Here is a 16,086-nt window from a genome sequence, read left to right as displayed (position 1 = left end):
AGAGCATTTCTGCATTGCATAGTGAAGGAAGCCTCCAGGCACTGCCTAGGCTGTCGGCCTGATCTGGCCTGGAGCTGCACTTATGCTAATAGTGAGTGCAAGCAAATGCCTCCTGGAACAGGTGAGTCTTCAGGGCTTTCATTGGGTATTTCCATTCATCGATCCGGGCCCAGTATGTCCTATGGCTTTCCCCTGTGCCTCTTCAGGGCTTTAGACCAGGGCCCAGTATGTCCTATGGCTTTCCCCTGTGCGTCTTCAGGGCTTTAGATCCGGGCCCAGTATGTCCTATGGCTTTCCCCTGTGCATCTTCAGGGCTTTCATTGGGTATTTCTATCCATAGATCCGGGCCCAGTATGTCCTATGGCTTTCCCCTGTGCGTCTTCAGGGCTTTAGACCAGGGCCCAGTATGTCCTATGGCTTTCCCCTGTGCATCTTCAGGGCTTTCATTGGGTATTTCTATCCATAGATCCGGGCCCAGTATGTCCTATGGCTTTCCCCTGTGCGTCTTCAGGGCTTTAGACCAGGGCCCAGTATGTCCTATGGCTTTCCCCTGTGCGTCTTCAGGGCTTTAGATCCGGGCCCAGTATGTCCTATGGCTTTCCCCTGTGCATCTTCAGGGCTTTCATTGGGTATTTCTATCCATAGATCCGGGCCCAGTATGTCCAATCATTCCTAGATCTGGGCCCAGTATGCCCTATGGCTTTCCCCTGTGTCTTGCAGTTGGGCTTCTAGTTTGGGATGGCTGGGCCTCCTCGTTTGACACTGCGTGAAATGGGGGAGCAGCTTCCTCATGCACACAGGCCCTGGACTTTGGAGTTGCTGGAGCTCTTCCAAAGCTGGATTCATGTGGTCTGATTTCTCTATGTACAGCAATAGAGTTGTCACTTGATTTGTTTGAATGTCCTGAAGCTATTGAATTTCATTTTTCCGCGGCCTTCCATATTTTATGTTGCTGTTATTCAAGCAGGATGGTACAGGGGTAAGCTTGATAATGCGCTTTCCGATGCTTCGAGTATGGAAGGAGAGGTGCATGTAAAACCAGATGCCCAGATTCAGCCTGTACAACGGTGGGCCCAAGCCCTGATGCTACCGGACAGAAATGTACTGTGGGTGTCTCTAAAGGCTAGGCAATGGTGTAGTTTATCCTGTAGGTCTGTTACTGTTTGTGATCTTCAGCCGTTGTTGTGGGCAGAAGAGTAACAAGGAGCTACTGGTCAGTTGCTCATAGTTCACGGGTGTAGGGCTATAAATGCTGCACCCACTTTTGCAAGTGGCCCAGAATGAGAGAACATATTCCAAAACTTTTCCTGGGAGACATGAGGCAGCATTGATTTGAAAATGACACATTAACATTTGTTAAAAAATCAAAGCAAAACTAACCCTATTCTTGTTTTTCAGAGGTCCAGTTTCTGAGGCAGAATTGGAAAAGAATTGTCCAGAATATCACAGCGGTGCAGCGCATCGTACACCAGCTCAAACAAGAAGGCATATTCATCAAAGAAGAAGTCGATGATATCCTGTCCAAGGGCAAGGTTCAGGATCAGAGCAGAGTCATGCTGAATTTTTTAGCCAAAAAAGGAGAGCACAGCGCAGAACGTTTCTGTCTGCTTCTGAAGGAAATCTATCCAGAGCTTATGGAATCTTTGTGTGATAACTGACACTGTCCTCTGGGCCCCACAAAGCCTTGACATTCTAGCTTGCGCCCTTATCGGACATTATTCCCCCCTCAAATTGCTTATTTACAAGTGTTTATTGCAGCACGGTTCCATTAGTGCATGTACAGTACTTCTCCAGCACGGACCTGGCATGGATTCACATGCTTATGAATATTCCCCGTCGTTGGCCTGAGAATCATCAGTAAAAGAGAAAAGTTTCACTTAAAAACTGTATTTCTCCTCTAAACCAATCACTGTCCTCTGGGTCATACGGCCACCATCCAATGACACTCCTCTTCCGAAGCCTCTCCCCTGGCAGCTATCTTCAGATTTTTACTGAATGCTTCAGTGTTGGGAGTCATTGAGTATGCTCTCCGAGCTATTTGTACGTTTGTTCGTGTTTTTGATGGAAAAAGTTCTATTTTTTGTTCCAAAGACGCCTGTGTGCTCTTTTCTTCATCTGCCGACAGCGGGGACCGTTGTCTGTGACGTTCCGCCCCCCTCGAGGGCAAAGATCGCCGAAAATGTCTTTGGGCCTAGTTCGCGCCCTCCGACCCTGACGGAGGAGAAGGGGAGTTCCTCTTCAGGCCCTGCACCAAGTTTGGGCTATGGAATGTGTTTGTGGAGGATAAACATCTACAATGCCTCTACTGCCTGCACCTAGACCACAAGGAGGTACACTGCGAGATTTGCCTCTGATTTTCAAAAATAGGCTGGCGGCACCTGTGCTGCGTGCATGGTCATGCCTCACCCAGGACTGGCCAGTCCAAGGAGAGGTCTTCAAGGTTCTTTGAGGGCCCCTCATCTGTGGGGGCCCAAGACAAGGACAGGAGCTGCAAGTCCGAGTCCACTGGGTTCGTCCCGGAAGTGGGTCCCAAAGTGGATAGGGCGCGATCAACCTCACTGCCAGCGTACCATTGAGCTCCTCTTCAAAGAGGAAATCGTCTACCCCGGCTAAACTACGTGAGAAATCTGAGAAGCTGCGGACTGAGTAGAAAAAGGCCGAACAACGTCAACGACTGCTACTGCCACGACAGCTTAGGGCGCTGATCCTGCGCGTGTAGCTCCCATGGCTCAGGTGTACCTACCCGCAAACCGTGACACCGCTACAGTGACTTTGGAAATGTCTACAGGCATGCCAGAAGTTGTGAAACCGGCTCAGACCCTGGTTCAAGACCCTCGGGAGGGAAAGTCATTGGGGTGGGGAGGGCCCGAAACAGCCATCCCAGGGGGTCACCCAAGCCATGGGTCTCATCCATGGACGACGAGGATAAGCAGTTCTTACACATTTTCCATGAGGACGTTGAAGAGGAGGGGGACGGCAGCGCAGGGCCTAGTTTTCCTGTTCTGCCTGCTCAGCCGAGGGACATTTCCTTGGATATTCTGTCAACTCTAAACGCCTTGGAGTCAGAGATCCAGATGAAGAAGCCTCCGGCTCCAGTACCTGTGATCCTCTGGTCCCCAATCAGCCTCCAGCGAAGAAGAGGAAGAGTCATCTGATGCCCCCATTTCAACCTCTGCCACCACGTCTGGTCCCTTCTCCCCCAGCAGACCCAGACACTAGGACGGATACGGCCACGATGACGGGTGACGGGAATATTGTTGCAGCGGACGGTGAATCTCCACATTCGGATGCTTCACATAGGGTGTCCCCACCGGATGAGGTGGGGATCGTTCCACTCCATAAGATTTAGGGCCTCCAAGCTATGGAGCCCGTGGAAACCAAGAAGGAGGGCTTATTGTCGCAAGGCCAAGAGGAAGACGATCATGGCAGTGCCCCTTCTAGACGATGTTTGGGAAGAGGGCCTGGCCCTCATGAAGAACCCTTGCATGACTCCAGCCAAACAAGATAGGCTGAAGAAGAAATATAAGGTGCCGGACTCCGCACCCAAGAGCCTGAGGTCGCAGCCATCGCTGGATTCGATGGTATCGGTGGCCGTGAGGAAACGATCGGCCAACCCGTCCTCTTCTTCAGTCCCTCCGGACTGCAAGGGGGGAAAAAGGATGGAAGCCATGGGAAAGAAGGTGTTTTAAACCGTGGCATCCACTATCAAGACGGCCAACGCACTGGCGATCCTGGCCAGGTACAGGGAGTTGTGGTACAAGCTGGGCCTATTCTTGAGTTACTCCCTGAAGATAAGAAGATGGAGGCAATCGCTCCATTCCAGGAAGGGGAAGTGGCGTCTGATCACGCCATCAGTGGCATTGGACATCACTGACGCAGGGTTCCGGCAAATGGGGAACTGAGTCTGCCTTTGTCGCCAAGGTTGGATGAAAGCCATGAATTTATGTCAGGAAGTCCAAGCGAAGGGGCTGGACATGCCCTTGAGAACCTATTTGGGAAGGTCATCGACGAGTCCCTCCAGGCCATCAAAATGGATAAAGAGACGGCCTGCTCCCTGGGCACGCTCCAGCAGCACCGCTCTTCTTTTTGCTCCTCCAGGGGAAAGTCGAGCAGGTCTTCAGAAGGTTTCTCCACATTTTAACCTTGCAGATCCACAACCCAGGAAGCCTACAGAGGCCATTTCCCGGAAAACGGTAGCGGAGGACAGTGTCAGTCACCCGCAGGGCAGGACGCCAGTGCTGAAGTAAGCCTGAACCGACCCAGAGGTCGGGACCCCACCCACGCTCCCCTGTGGGAGGCCGGCTGATGAAGTTCATCAGCGAGTGGAGAAAGATCAACAACAAATGGTGCTGGACGCTCTCACCCAAGGACATACCCTGGAGTTTCAATGCAGGTGTCCATGGATCCCACTGGTTACCCGGCAGGAGCAACACATTCCTCAGCTCCTAGAAGAGGTACAGGCCATGCTGCAAAAAGGGCAAAGCTAGTTACCCAGTGGCTCCAGAGTCTATTCCACATACTTTCTGGTCATAAAGAAGAGCGGGGGCTGAAGGCCCATCCTAGACCTACAACATCTGAACAAATACCTTAAGTCCCAAAGGTTCAGGATGGTCGCGTTGCAACACATGCTCGGCCAACTAGAAAATAGACTTCTTGATGTTGTTGTACCTAGATGACGCCTACCTCCACGTCCCCATTCACAAGAAACATCAAACGTTTCTGCGTTTCGTGGTGCAGTGACAGCACTACCAGTTCAAGGCCCTACCTTTCGGATTGAAGTTGGCACCCAGTGTTCATGAAATGCCTGGCGCCAGTGGCGGATCATCTGCATCTACAAGGCATACACATATAGCCGTATCTGGATGGCTGCCTGATTTGTGCCTGCTCACGGGAGCTGGCCGACGGACTCACAGAGATGACCGTCCGACTACAGACGGATCTGGGATTCTCTGTCAACTATCCAAAGTCCTGCTTAACACAACAGAATGCGCTGTTCGTAGGTGCTGGACTCAGTACGGTGTCCAGCCTGTCTTCCCTCGGAGAGGCTAGCAGCCATTCAAGGAAAGGTGCAACGGCTGTCGAAGACTGCCATGGTGCGGGCCATCAAGTCGTTACTGGGCATGATGTCCTGCATCTACCTCGTCCAGCTCTACAGGTTGCAAATGTGACCCCTACAGGAATTCCTGGACGTCCGATGGATACAGGTGTCCGGATGCTTCAGACAAAATTGCTCTCAACGCGTTCTGTCAGGTGATGGGATGGTGGGGCGTCTGCTCCAACATTGCCGAGGGCACAGGAATTCAGACCCCCCCTCCCCACCTATACCAGGGGGCAGTCACCACAGGCACCTCCCTGGAAGGCTGGGGAGCGCACACAGGACCTCTGCAAGTCAGAGGCCTTTGCTGCCGGAGGAGAAGGATCTTCATATCAACATCCTGGAGCTACGGGCACTGTTCTGGGCCCTCAAGTAGTTCCTACCGTCTGTAAAAGGCAAGGTGGTGAGTATTTTCAGACAACACCACCACCATGTTCCACATTAGGAAGCAGGGAGGGGTACTCGATCCCCGGTGCTCTCCAAAGAAGCGCAGGACTTGAGGCGCTGGGCCGTCGGACAGGGTATTTTTTCTCATTCCTCTCCACCTGCTGGGAGTCAAGAAAACCATTGCAGACTCCCTCAGCAGGGAGCTGCGCTCCTGCCATGAGAGGGAGCTTTGTCAGGATCAGGTGAACCGCCTATTTGTCAAATGGGGCAGGCAAACTGCTTGTTTGCAATGGTGGCAAACTCCAAGTGCCAGAAGTTTGCCTGTAGATTCCACCAGCCGAGGAGCTTGGGGGACGCGTTCTCCTTTCCTTGGGAAGGGCTGTTTCTGTACGTGTTTCCTCCGTTCCTGATCCTGCTACGAGTCATCAACACACTCAGTGTCCATGCAAGGTGATACTCATTGCCCTGGCGTGTCAGAGGCCGATTTGGTATCTGGACCTTCTCAGCCCGTCATCATCACCTCCAGTCAAGCTACCAGTGGTTCTGGATCTTCTCACCAGAGAAGGAGGCGCAATCCTTCCTCACAACCCAGGATCGCTAAACCTGAGGGCTTGGCTCCTGCAGCCCTAGAATTTGGAGGATAGGAGTTGGCCTGCAGACTGCAGGGAGCTCCTCGCCAAGGCCAGGGCATTGTCTACCTTGAAGTGCTATGGTCACAAGTGGAAGCGTTTCGCTACGTGGTGTCGGTCTCAGATTACCCCTCTCAGGGTCACGGCCCAGCAGGTTCTTCCATACTTGCTATCCTTGACCAAAGCCGGACTGGCTCACGCATCTATCAAGATACATCTGACGGCTATCTCCTGCTACACCAGGTCTCCAGAAAGATTGTCACTTTGGTCACACGCTTAGTCAATGAATTTCTCAAAGGACATTCTCGCCGGGTAAGGCTTCTGCCCCGGCATGGGAACTCAACGTGATTCTGACAAGGCTCTTGGGGGCTCCCTTCGAGCCTATGCATCAGGCCCCACTAAAGTTCCTTTCATGGAAAACAGCTTTCCTTGTGGCCATCCCCTCCACCAGAAGGGTAGGTGAGATCCAGGCCCTATCCTGCAAGCAACCATACTTGACTTTCCACGAATCTAGGGTGGTGCTGCGTACGCACCCCACCTTCATGCCGAAGGTTCCATTGGAATTCCACCTCAACAAATCTTTACCTGTTCTTTTCCCGAAACCTTCGTCGCCGGCGCAAAGGGCCTTGCACTTGCTGGACGTTGCTCTTGCGCTTAAGTTCTTCATGACATGCACAAAGTTTTTGGAAGACCTTCCATTTCAAGGTGGCTCTCCGGCTGCATCACGCACTGTCATTGGTTGGCAAACCGACCATTGCCGGCTGTCCGAGAGCCCACTCCACCAGAATGATTGCTGCGACGACGGCGTTCCTGTCTGGTGTGCTCTTGCTGGACAGCTGCAGGGCCGCTACGTGGAGGTCTACGCACACCTTCACAAAGTTCTACTCTGTCGACAGGGATTCCAGGGAGGAGTCCAGAGTCGGCCAAGCAGCCCTACGCAACCTGTTTGCTCGAGGTGAGTCTGTTCCAGGGGTAAGTGTAATTGCTCCTGTTGAGCCTTGCTACATCCCGTCGTGTAATATTGTGCTGCTGTGTATTCATTATTCATGAGGATGTGAATCCATGCAAGACCCCATGCTGGAGAAGGTTTAAGTTGCTTACCCCTGTAACTATTGTTCTCCAACATGGGTCTGGCATGGATTCATATGCAAACCCTCCCTCCAACCCCTCTGCGGCTCTTCTTGGACATTGTTAGGGAGAATTCTCATAAATGGTTGATTTCCCTTACCTAATGGGTCCCCCAGCAGCTTTGCTGGATTCTAGGATTTATTTTTCTCACCTGGTAAGAGTGTGAGCCTTTTTTCCCACTCTTACATGTTTTCCTTTGTGTATTTCTACTTTGTGTGATCTTGGGCACTGGAGCCTCACCTACTCCATGGCACCATATTCTTCCATGTGTGTTACGCAGCACCTTCAGTGCAGTGACACAGGGTTGTCTTTTAGACTTCCCACCAACTCCATTTTCTGGGGCTGACTACTGTCCCCCAGAAAAGATAACGTTGCCATTAACTTTATTTAGTCACTTTAACCACAGACCCAGTACACCCCATCTTCCATGGAGTATTGGAAATGGTTAATGCGTATCCCTTTTTGTCTGTCTCTTGGAGCATTGTTTCGCTCCCTTTACACTAAGACCTGGCTGGTGGCAGTGGTATCTACCTTATTTTTTATACCGCTATCATATTAGCCTCAAACATAAACCCGCTTGACCATATATATTTTATTACGGTTCCGGCTGGGTTTATTCGCCATTTCTTTTTGTAAATTTCTTTCGCGTGTTTTACTCTACGCGCCGCACCAGGTTTGGTCCCTTTGTTCATCGCCTTTTCGCGGGCTTCCACGCAGAAGACCTCATTTAGGCGCCTGAGAGTCTGGGTAGGCAGGATGTGAGGGAGGGGTTTTAGGACCCCTGCCATGGGTTCCCTTGGTAACCCAAGTTGCACTCCTGTTTGATTGGCTGGGCAGCCACCCTTCTGTGTGATGGACAGCCAGGCTGTATGAATGGGAGAAAACTGCATAAAAAGCATGTCTCTGGGACTGGAAGAGCAGAGTCGCCACTGGAACGAAAGAACCTACGAGGAACTGACGGAAGAGGACCCCTACAACGACTGCACCGCTCGGTGAAGCCCTGCTGCAGGTCCGAATCTTCAGAATCAAACAGAGAAGATCTTCCAGGAAACATCTTCCCTTGAGCTGGTGGGACCAACCAGTTCACCCAAACTGCAAGCCAGGACCCTCCTCTGGTCGAATTCGCTGTACAGAGCTCCAGTGGGCCGGATAGCCAGGAAAGTCGGACTCTGCTTGGATTTTAAGGAGCGCACCTTTTATTTGTTGCTGTGCTCTGCTGCTGGTTTCTTCCCTGGGTAGTGCAGGACCCTCCAGTCTTCCTACTTCTGATCAGTCCAACAGTCACTTCAGGAACCGTGAGCCTGCCGGAACTACCAGAAACTTCTGCCTGAACTACAGCTCCCTCTCCGTTTTAAGGTACTGTGCAAATCCGGTTGTTCGTTTCGTTCAGCCGCGGTGAAAGTGTTTGAAATCTTTCTCCAATCCGAGGGCTTGTCCTTCTCTTCTGTTTGAACTAACTTTTCTACCAACCAACCTCGCCGGAAACCGTGCCACGAACTTTACCGCAAACTACACTGAACTGTATTATCTTGAGCAAAAGACTTTTGAACCATTGACTTTGGCCTCAAGTCTTTTCTATCTGATTTTATCATTGTAGTCTCTCTTGTTCGATTGCCCTGAGCACTTACCTGTTGGTGTGATTCAATTTCTGTTAACTTCTGTCTTTCCCTCCCTTTTAAATTGCTGGAGTGCCATTTGCTCCCACTTCATTTTGTGAGCTTAACTTGTCTGGAATTTAAGGGAAGTGGTGTGGTGTATTGAGAGTTATTTTTAGACTGCTTATAATAGTGTAATGTTCTATAACTGAAGTGAAATGTATGTATATTCTTTTACTTGAAAACCTTAAGTCAGTGTTTGCCTGAATCATAGTAATTGCTGCCCTTTGTGTAACTATTTGATACTGCTCACTTACTCTTGAGATAAGTCTGGCTGCTCAGCCATCGCTGCCACTTTAACTGTGTAGTACAGGCTTGTACCAAAGGTGAATTTGTACTGTCACTTGTAGTCTTAATTGTGTGTGGTGTTCCCAAATGGTACTGCATATAATTCTGCCTAACGGTCATACTGCCACTTTATGTGCTTAACAAATCTGAAGATGGCTGCCAGGAAGGTGCTTAGGGAGAGGATGGTCATTAGATGGGGGGGCAGTATGACCCAGAGGACAGTGATTGGTTAAGAGGAGAAATAAATGTTTTAAGTGAAAGTGAAACTGTTTTTTCTTTTACTGAGGATTCCCAGCCTGGTGACTGGGAATATTCATGAGCATGTGAATCCATGCCAGACCTATGCTGGAGAACAATAGTTACAGGTAAGTGACTGAACTTTTAAACTTCTCAGCAGAGGTACAATGTGGCCTTTACTACAGTATGATTAGCTGCACATCACTCGTAGCACATTCTTTTGTTGCTTTTTATGCTGCTCTGCCAAAAAACAGAAGGAAATGCAACTTGGCGAACAGCAGTTGCCATCTTGGAATATTAGTTTTTTCCACAGTCATCGATTTTGTCACTGCATGTATAACTATTTTTATATTGTCTTGAAGTGGTGTTTGATTTGAATTTCTTTTTTTTTACAACCGTGGCTCCTGATTTCTTAAGTATCCGTATTCTGTAGTCCCATTTTGATGAACAAGATATATACCAGTTACGCTTTCTATTTGAATTCACAAAAGCGCAGGTTTGTGGGTCAGACATGGAGGGGCAGTTTTCTTTTCTAATAACTGCATTTTTGGCATTTGGTTGGCTGGCATCTTGAGTGCCACTGCATACCAGAGGACTAGTGCCCTTTCATGGTCTCTTTTCCTTAGTGATATATCTTGCAAATTTTTCCTCAACGAGTTCAGCATTTCCAACAGGGGGTGGGAGAATACTGACTTCTTTAAAGGTTGCTGTCAAGTGCAGTATAAGTAAACGGATTCCAATATCCCTCTACCCCTCTTCCTTGGAACCCAGAAAGTAAATTGTTTTACATGTTGTGTATTTACAAGGAAAGATAAAATATACATGTGTGTGTTGTAATCTAATTCCAGATGAATGAACAGATGCTGGTGGAACATGAAGGATGGATGTTACCCGAGCCTTACAAGAAATATGACTCGACAATGCTTTATTCACCAAGGATGATCGTTGTCTTACACATCAAGTGATGGAGTATGCTTGGTTTGGCTGCGCTTAGTCCAGTCTATCAAACGTCTTGCTGCGGACTGCTGCTCTCAGATAGTGCCCCTTTAAGGTATCCCTATACCCCCAAAATAGTAAAACAAATGAGCTGGCACTTCTAGTTGCTGCATTTCCTACTACGTCAGGTGGGTCATGGATCCCATAAACTAATTCAGGGAAGTTGGTTTGTGAACAAATGATCCTAATCTTTATTGCGTCCTGTCACATAAATGATGGGAGTAGGCTGAATACAAGTCTGATCTATACCCAAACCATTGAACACACAAAAAAATCAGGTGGCCTCTACTCGAGAGTATAAATCATCCCAGGAACTGACAAACGAGGTTCTGTTAAAAAAAAGTAGTAATTTTGACCCGAAAATTAATTCTGAAAAGAAACTGCTACGCTCCACTATCTCTACATTGCTTCTGTCTCCATCGTGGCAAATTGATGCAGTAGTCATCAACCCCAAAATTAAAAATGCCAAAACTGAATACAGAAGATGGCTCAAACAATATAAAACAGTGTGAGAATGAACATATCACTAAAACTTTGGGAGCAGCTGATGCAAGAAACACTAGTATTCAGATTCCCGACGTACCGTGGATATGTCAAGCTACCTGCTCGGACATTCAGGCCATCATAGAACATCTTAATGCCTCACGTGGATGTAGCCCTGTTGGGTAATAATGGGTTGCTGAAAATGAATTAATCTCTATGGGCTGAAGCCTTGTGCCATTTATTCTCAGACACTGGAAAATCCAGCATTTTATCTGTATCCTGGACAGAAAGTCACATCCTCCCCATCTACAAAAAGGGTCAGCATTGTGATCCTCGAAATGATCCACTTCCAGCTATTTTGGATATCCCTGCTAAGGTCTTTGCAAGGATCCTACTGGCTGACCTAAATGGATGGATTAACAATCATTATGTTTTAAGTAAATATTAGACTGGCTTTATAGTGAAGTCTTGTACTAGCCATGACATACATACTCTGATATCATTCAAGTATATGCCGCTTTTGATATGGTGTTCAGGAATAACCTAGGGCGTAAACTTAAAGCTTGGAATATCCCTAGTCTATTAAGGATGTTGACTCTCCTTCACACTAACACTAGTGCCAGGGTGCGTCTAAATGGCAAGGGTTTGTTATCAGTGTCCATTCTAACCGGAACAGGTGTTAAGGTTGCATAGTAGCAGCAACGTTGTTTAATTTATATTTGGCCGATTTGGCTATTTCTTTTAACCAGCAGCTGCTAAATCCAATCAAGGTAGGTACACAGCGCATCAGTTGGCTAGGTTATGCTGACGATGTGCTTTTACTCAATCATACCCCTAAAGGCCTGCAGTCTTTGTTTGATGGTCTAGGCAGTTTTGCTAATACCAATGGGTTACAGATAAATACCCAAAAAAGTAAAATAATGGTATTTGCAAGTGATAGGGAAAAAAGTTATCTTTGTCTTGCATTCTTGATTCTTAGAAATTAGAATGTGTAACTACCTAAACTTACTTGGGTTTGGTAATAGATGACAAACTGAATTGGAGATCTCATTGAGAAAAAATCAAAATGAAATGTTGGAAATTGGTGGGTATCACGAGTGCTTTTATTGGTAGAAACGATGGATATTTGGTGAAACGTTCTACTATTATATACAATGAAAATTGTACCTGTGCTAACGTATGCAATAGACATTTGGGGACAATCTCCAACTAAAGAACTGAGTGTTTGAGGCAAGGATGTTGAGGAAACTGTTCTGTATGCCTCCAGCACTCTGTTGAATACTTACATCTAGATGTTGGGATCACATGTATTGAGTCTATCATGATTAATAGATCCTTCATGTGTGCTATTGATTTGATGACTGTAATATTACCACCATTTGTGATTATGCAAAGGCTTTACTTGCTCTCATAATTATTTGATTGGAACTATGGGGAAAATATTCACCATATTCAGTAAATGGAAAATGGGATGTGAGGTCAGTTCCTTCCAAACCAAATCCAACAAATTAAATATTGGATTAAAAAGAAAGTCAAACTGTTTGACAATGAAAATAACATGGTCACTCTTTCTTGTAAATCACACAGTGGTCTGTTTATTGAGTATGTAACGGAGGCAATATGTCCTCCTAAGTATATTGTTGCGTTTCCCGGAACATGGATTATTCACCAATATCTACTTATGAAATTTAACAAAGGGGAAGTTTTAGAATGTATTGGAGAAATGAAGGGTATACCTCGGAATAGGCGTAACTGCAGGTTATGTGGTGAAATTACTCTGGAAACCCTCAAACATATATTGACTATATGTACAACTCTAAATGGAATCAGAAATTGATACATGAAATTCTACTCTTATTCCTTCTATTATGATGACTCCAAGACCCCATGGCAAATGTTTATGGACGGGAATGACACGCATTTTATTTTTCACATTGTTTGGTTTTATAGGAAATGCACTGAAATATTTGCTATCTACGATACATGAATTTCCAGTGGTTGAATGTTTTTAAGCTTTTAATTATCTAGATTCTTTTAAACCTCCCATGCAGAATCAACTTGACTATGTGTTTCATGTATGTATCCATGTCGTTTTAACTCTGTATGTTTTTCTTGAGTTGTATATACAAAGCAAAGTTGCTGTATGTATATTAATAAAATAAATTAATTCAAGCAGCAGGCGTTGATTAGTTGATTCTCAATTGGCTTATTTATTGATTTCATTCCTCATTCAAAGTGCCAATTTGCACTTGCTCATTATGCCTCAAGTGTTTCGACCAATACTTGGTCTTTCTCTAGGCTGGGCTCAAGATCATGCAGTTTGTCACTGCTTAACTAATAGTCCATTACACATTGTAATTTATTAACAAGAACACAATTAGGAATTAAATAATTTGTTTCATGAAGCTTTATTTCGATCAATTAATCATCATAAAAGCCGAGCATATACAGATTAAAACAAAATAAAAGTAATTCATGTACACTAGGATGTTGAATACAACCGCATTAAAATATGCCCAAACAGGTTTGTTAGCAATAAACAAATGGGCAAAAGATAGGCACAAGTTAAAAAGACAGATTAAAACATGGAACCATGAAAACGATCACCAATTTAGAGAAGAGCAAGCTTGCAGCCTCTACTATCCATAATTGTCTCCGTGGCCTCATTGCTTCAGTAGGTAAGACATTATCATATGGTAGCTCCCCGGCCATACACCCAGGGTTCCATATCACAGTCCAATTTTCTTAATTGTAATGCACCAAGCCCACCGCAAATACCTGAACGTTGTGAATACAGCGGGAGTATCAGTGGAATTAAGGCAGGCCATCATGGTATCTGAAATGGTCCTGCAACCCCGCAAACACAGGAAGGGCTTCGTATAGTGCTATCTTGGCAACAATGCAGTCGGGCAAAGCGTACAAAAATGCAACAATTCCTCCTTCACACTTCTGCATCCCCCGCCACTTAGACATCACGGCTGCCTCTGGCAATGTGCCAAATCGACATTTTATATATAAAGATCTTTCCCACTTCGGGTTCACATAGTCAGGCTGTTCCTCATATTCCGCCTGCGATTTAATGCTTATGTAGCTTGTCAAAAGGGCTTTTGCAGCTATGTCCTGCTGTTGTTTTACAGAGTCAGCTCTTTTCACAATGTTTTTGTCTGCTTGGTGATTAAACTCTGATTGCTACAGTACCTCCCAAGATCCATGGCTACGAGGGACAGCTTGAAATGCACGGCCCATTTCAGGGATGATTCCCCACATTGGGCCAGAATCTGACCCAGTACAACACTGGGCGCAGCCAGCAAACAAACTCAATGCCCCGCATGCCAGTCTCCAGGAGGACCATCTTAGTAGGTGTGCTTGGTGGAATGGCAAGTATGGTCTTTAAATATCTATTTTCTGCTATCACCAGTGTGCGAATATCTAACTGCCCCCACAGCTCAGCCCCGTAGATGGCAGGCTCTTGCTTGGGCTTCATAGGCTTCTAGAGGGACACGTACCGCCCAATTGCCATGTGCACCTGTGAATCTGGCTAACGCAACCCCATATCTGCCCAAAGTGGCCCGTGCCTTATCCATCTGCATGGACAAACTGCCAGTGGCCATAACCCTTATCCCCAAGTAGTCTTAAAATGCTACTTGCTCGATCTCTCCCTGCATCCAATTACCTGTGCACTCCCACAGGCGTTGGAGAGAGTAGGACTGCGTCATGACGGACGCCCCTCTCCACATTTATCCAGCTTGTTGTCTTGCCATCTGTCCCCCAGCGCACTGCAGCCTTGTTGCCTGCGTACAGGCTCTGGATGGCACACATGAGGGCCTCTGGAATGCCAAGCCCCCTTAAGACATCCCAGAGGCGCTGTCTGGGCACTGTCAAATGCAGTTCTCAGGTCCACATAAACTGCATATACATGCATCTTCCTCAGAACTTCGTACTTACGAGTGCTCAATCACTCACAGAACACAGCCTGTCGCTGGTCGAGTATTTGACTGGTATTTACCCAATCCTCCAGGTGGAGCAATAATGCCCAGCAAACATCTTTCCCTCGGAATCCAATAAAGAAATTGCTCTGTAGTTACAGGGTTGGTCTCTAGGGCCTTTCTTTTGGATCGGTACCAACTCTGCTCTAGTCCAGGATTCAGGCACCCCATCCTGGACCACGGCAGCGTTGAATAGTTTTGTTAAATGTTACCCACATGCTAGGTGCATTTGCATAAGTCAATGGGCACCCAGTCGGGACCCGGTGCCTTGCCTAGTTTTTGAGACGCTAGTGCTCCGCCGACCTCCACCTCGGTCAAAGACGGGCTTGTGAGTTATGCCCTGCCTGCAGCCAGTGCCCCTCATGGCGAGACCATCACTACCATGCGCCCCTTCGTCTCCATAGAAGGTGCCATAGTGGTCTATCCATTAGTGCTCCGAGATTCAGCACTGCAGAGTATTTCTGCCTACATGACTGCCTGTCCCAAACAGGGCCCAGAAACCTCTCGAATGCCCCTTTTTAATGTCACTAAGTAGTGCGCGCAAGGTGTCCTCGGCCAGGTCCTCTTTTTTTACCCTCAGTAGACTACGATAGCCGGTCCTTGCTATTTTCAATTCATTAATTTTAGCCACATCCTCCCTCTGTGCTGCTTTGATAAAAACACCCCTTGGCCATACTGCATGCTTTAACATACCGGGGGGTGGGAGGGGGTCTGCTTTCGGGTGGCTCTTCCTGGCTTCGAGGATTTAACCCTGATGAGAGTGGCTATATTATCATGCAAGTGTATCAGTTCAGGAGCGTTATTTGGGTGGACTACTACCATCTTTCCAAGAAGAGGCGCTACCTCATGATAAACCGGGGGCAAGAGCTGGTCTAGGTCCAGCCTCCCCCATCTAAGATTACATCTTGCATGACCATGCACTTCCAGATGGACAGCTCCCACCCCTGCGTTGCCTGCCCCCTTGCCCTGGAGCCCCCATAAGTGTTTGTTACACAGATAGTCAGAGGGTGGTGCTCACCCTCAATCCTTGTGATCACTTTAAAAGTTCTTAAGCAGTCCCAAACCTCCAGGTTCGTGAAAATATAATCAATCGTACTCCTCCACCTGGCTATTTTCAATAATAAATCAAATTAACACAATGTATTATCAACATATCAAAAATGGATGGGAAGATGGCATGGGAAGGATTATAGGGAAAAAGG

General features: G+C 47.2%; 1 protein-coding gene across 2 annotated transcripts in view; it reads left to right on the top strand.

Annotated features, from left to right (window-relative positions):
• Positions 1-13,070, top strand: part of LOC138527331 (receptor-interacting serine/threonine-protein kinase 2-like) — a 178,612-nt gene extending 165,542 nt beyond the window's left edge. Inside the window, exons 10-11 of one of the 2 annotated variants that reach the window (XM_069638382.1) lie at positions 1,399-1,532; positions 10,268-13,070. In XM_069638382.1, coding sequence (XP_069494483.1) covers positions 1,399-1,532; positions 10,268-10,384 — 251 coding nt within the window. In that variant the 3' untranslated portion in view covers positions 10,385-13,070. Of the gene's footprint in view, positions 1-1,398 lie in introns of both variants that reach the window. The other variant, XM_069638383.1, reaches the window with a different exon arrangement.
• Positions 13,071-16,086: the final 3,016 nt, after the last annotated feature.

This window comes from Ambystoma mexicanum, chromosome 14 (genome assembly GCF_040938575.1).
Source record: "Ambystoma mexicanum isolate Mex_15411 chromosome 14, UKY_AmexF1_1, whole genome shotgun sequence".
In the NCBI taxonomy this organism is placed as follows: Eukaryota; Metazoa; Chordata; class Amphibia; order Caudata; family Ambystomatidae; genus Ambystoma; species Ambystoma mexicanum.
The sequence above is the reverse complement of the archived record's forward strand: the minus strand, read 5'-3'. Positions and strand labels throughout refer to the sequence as shown.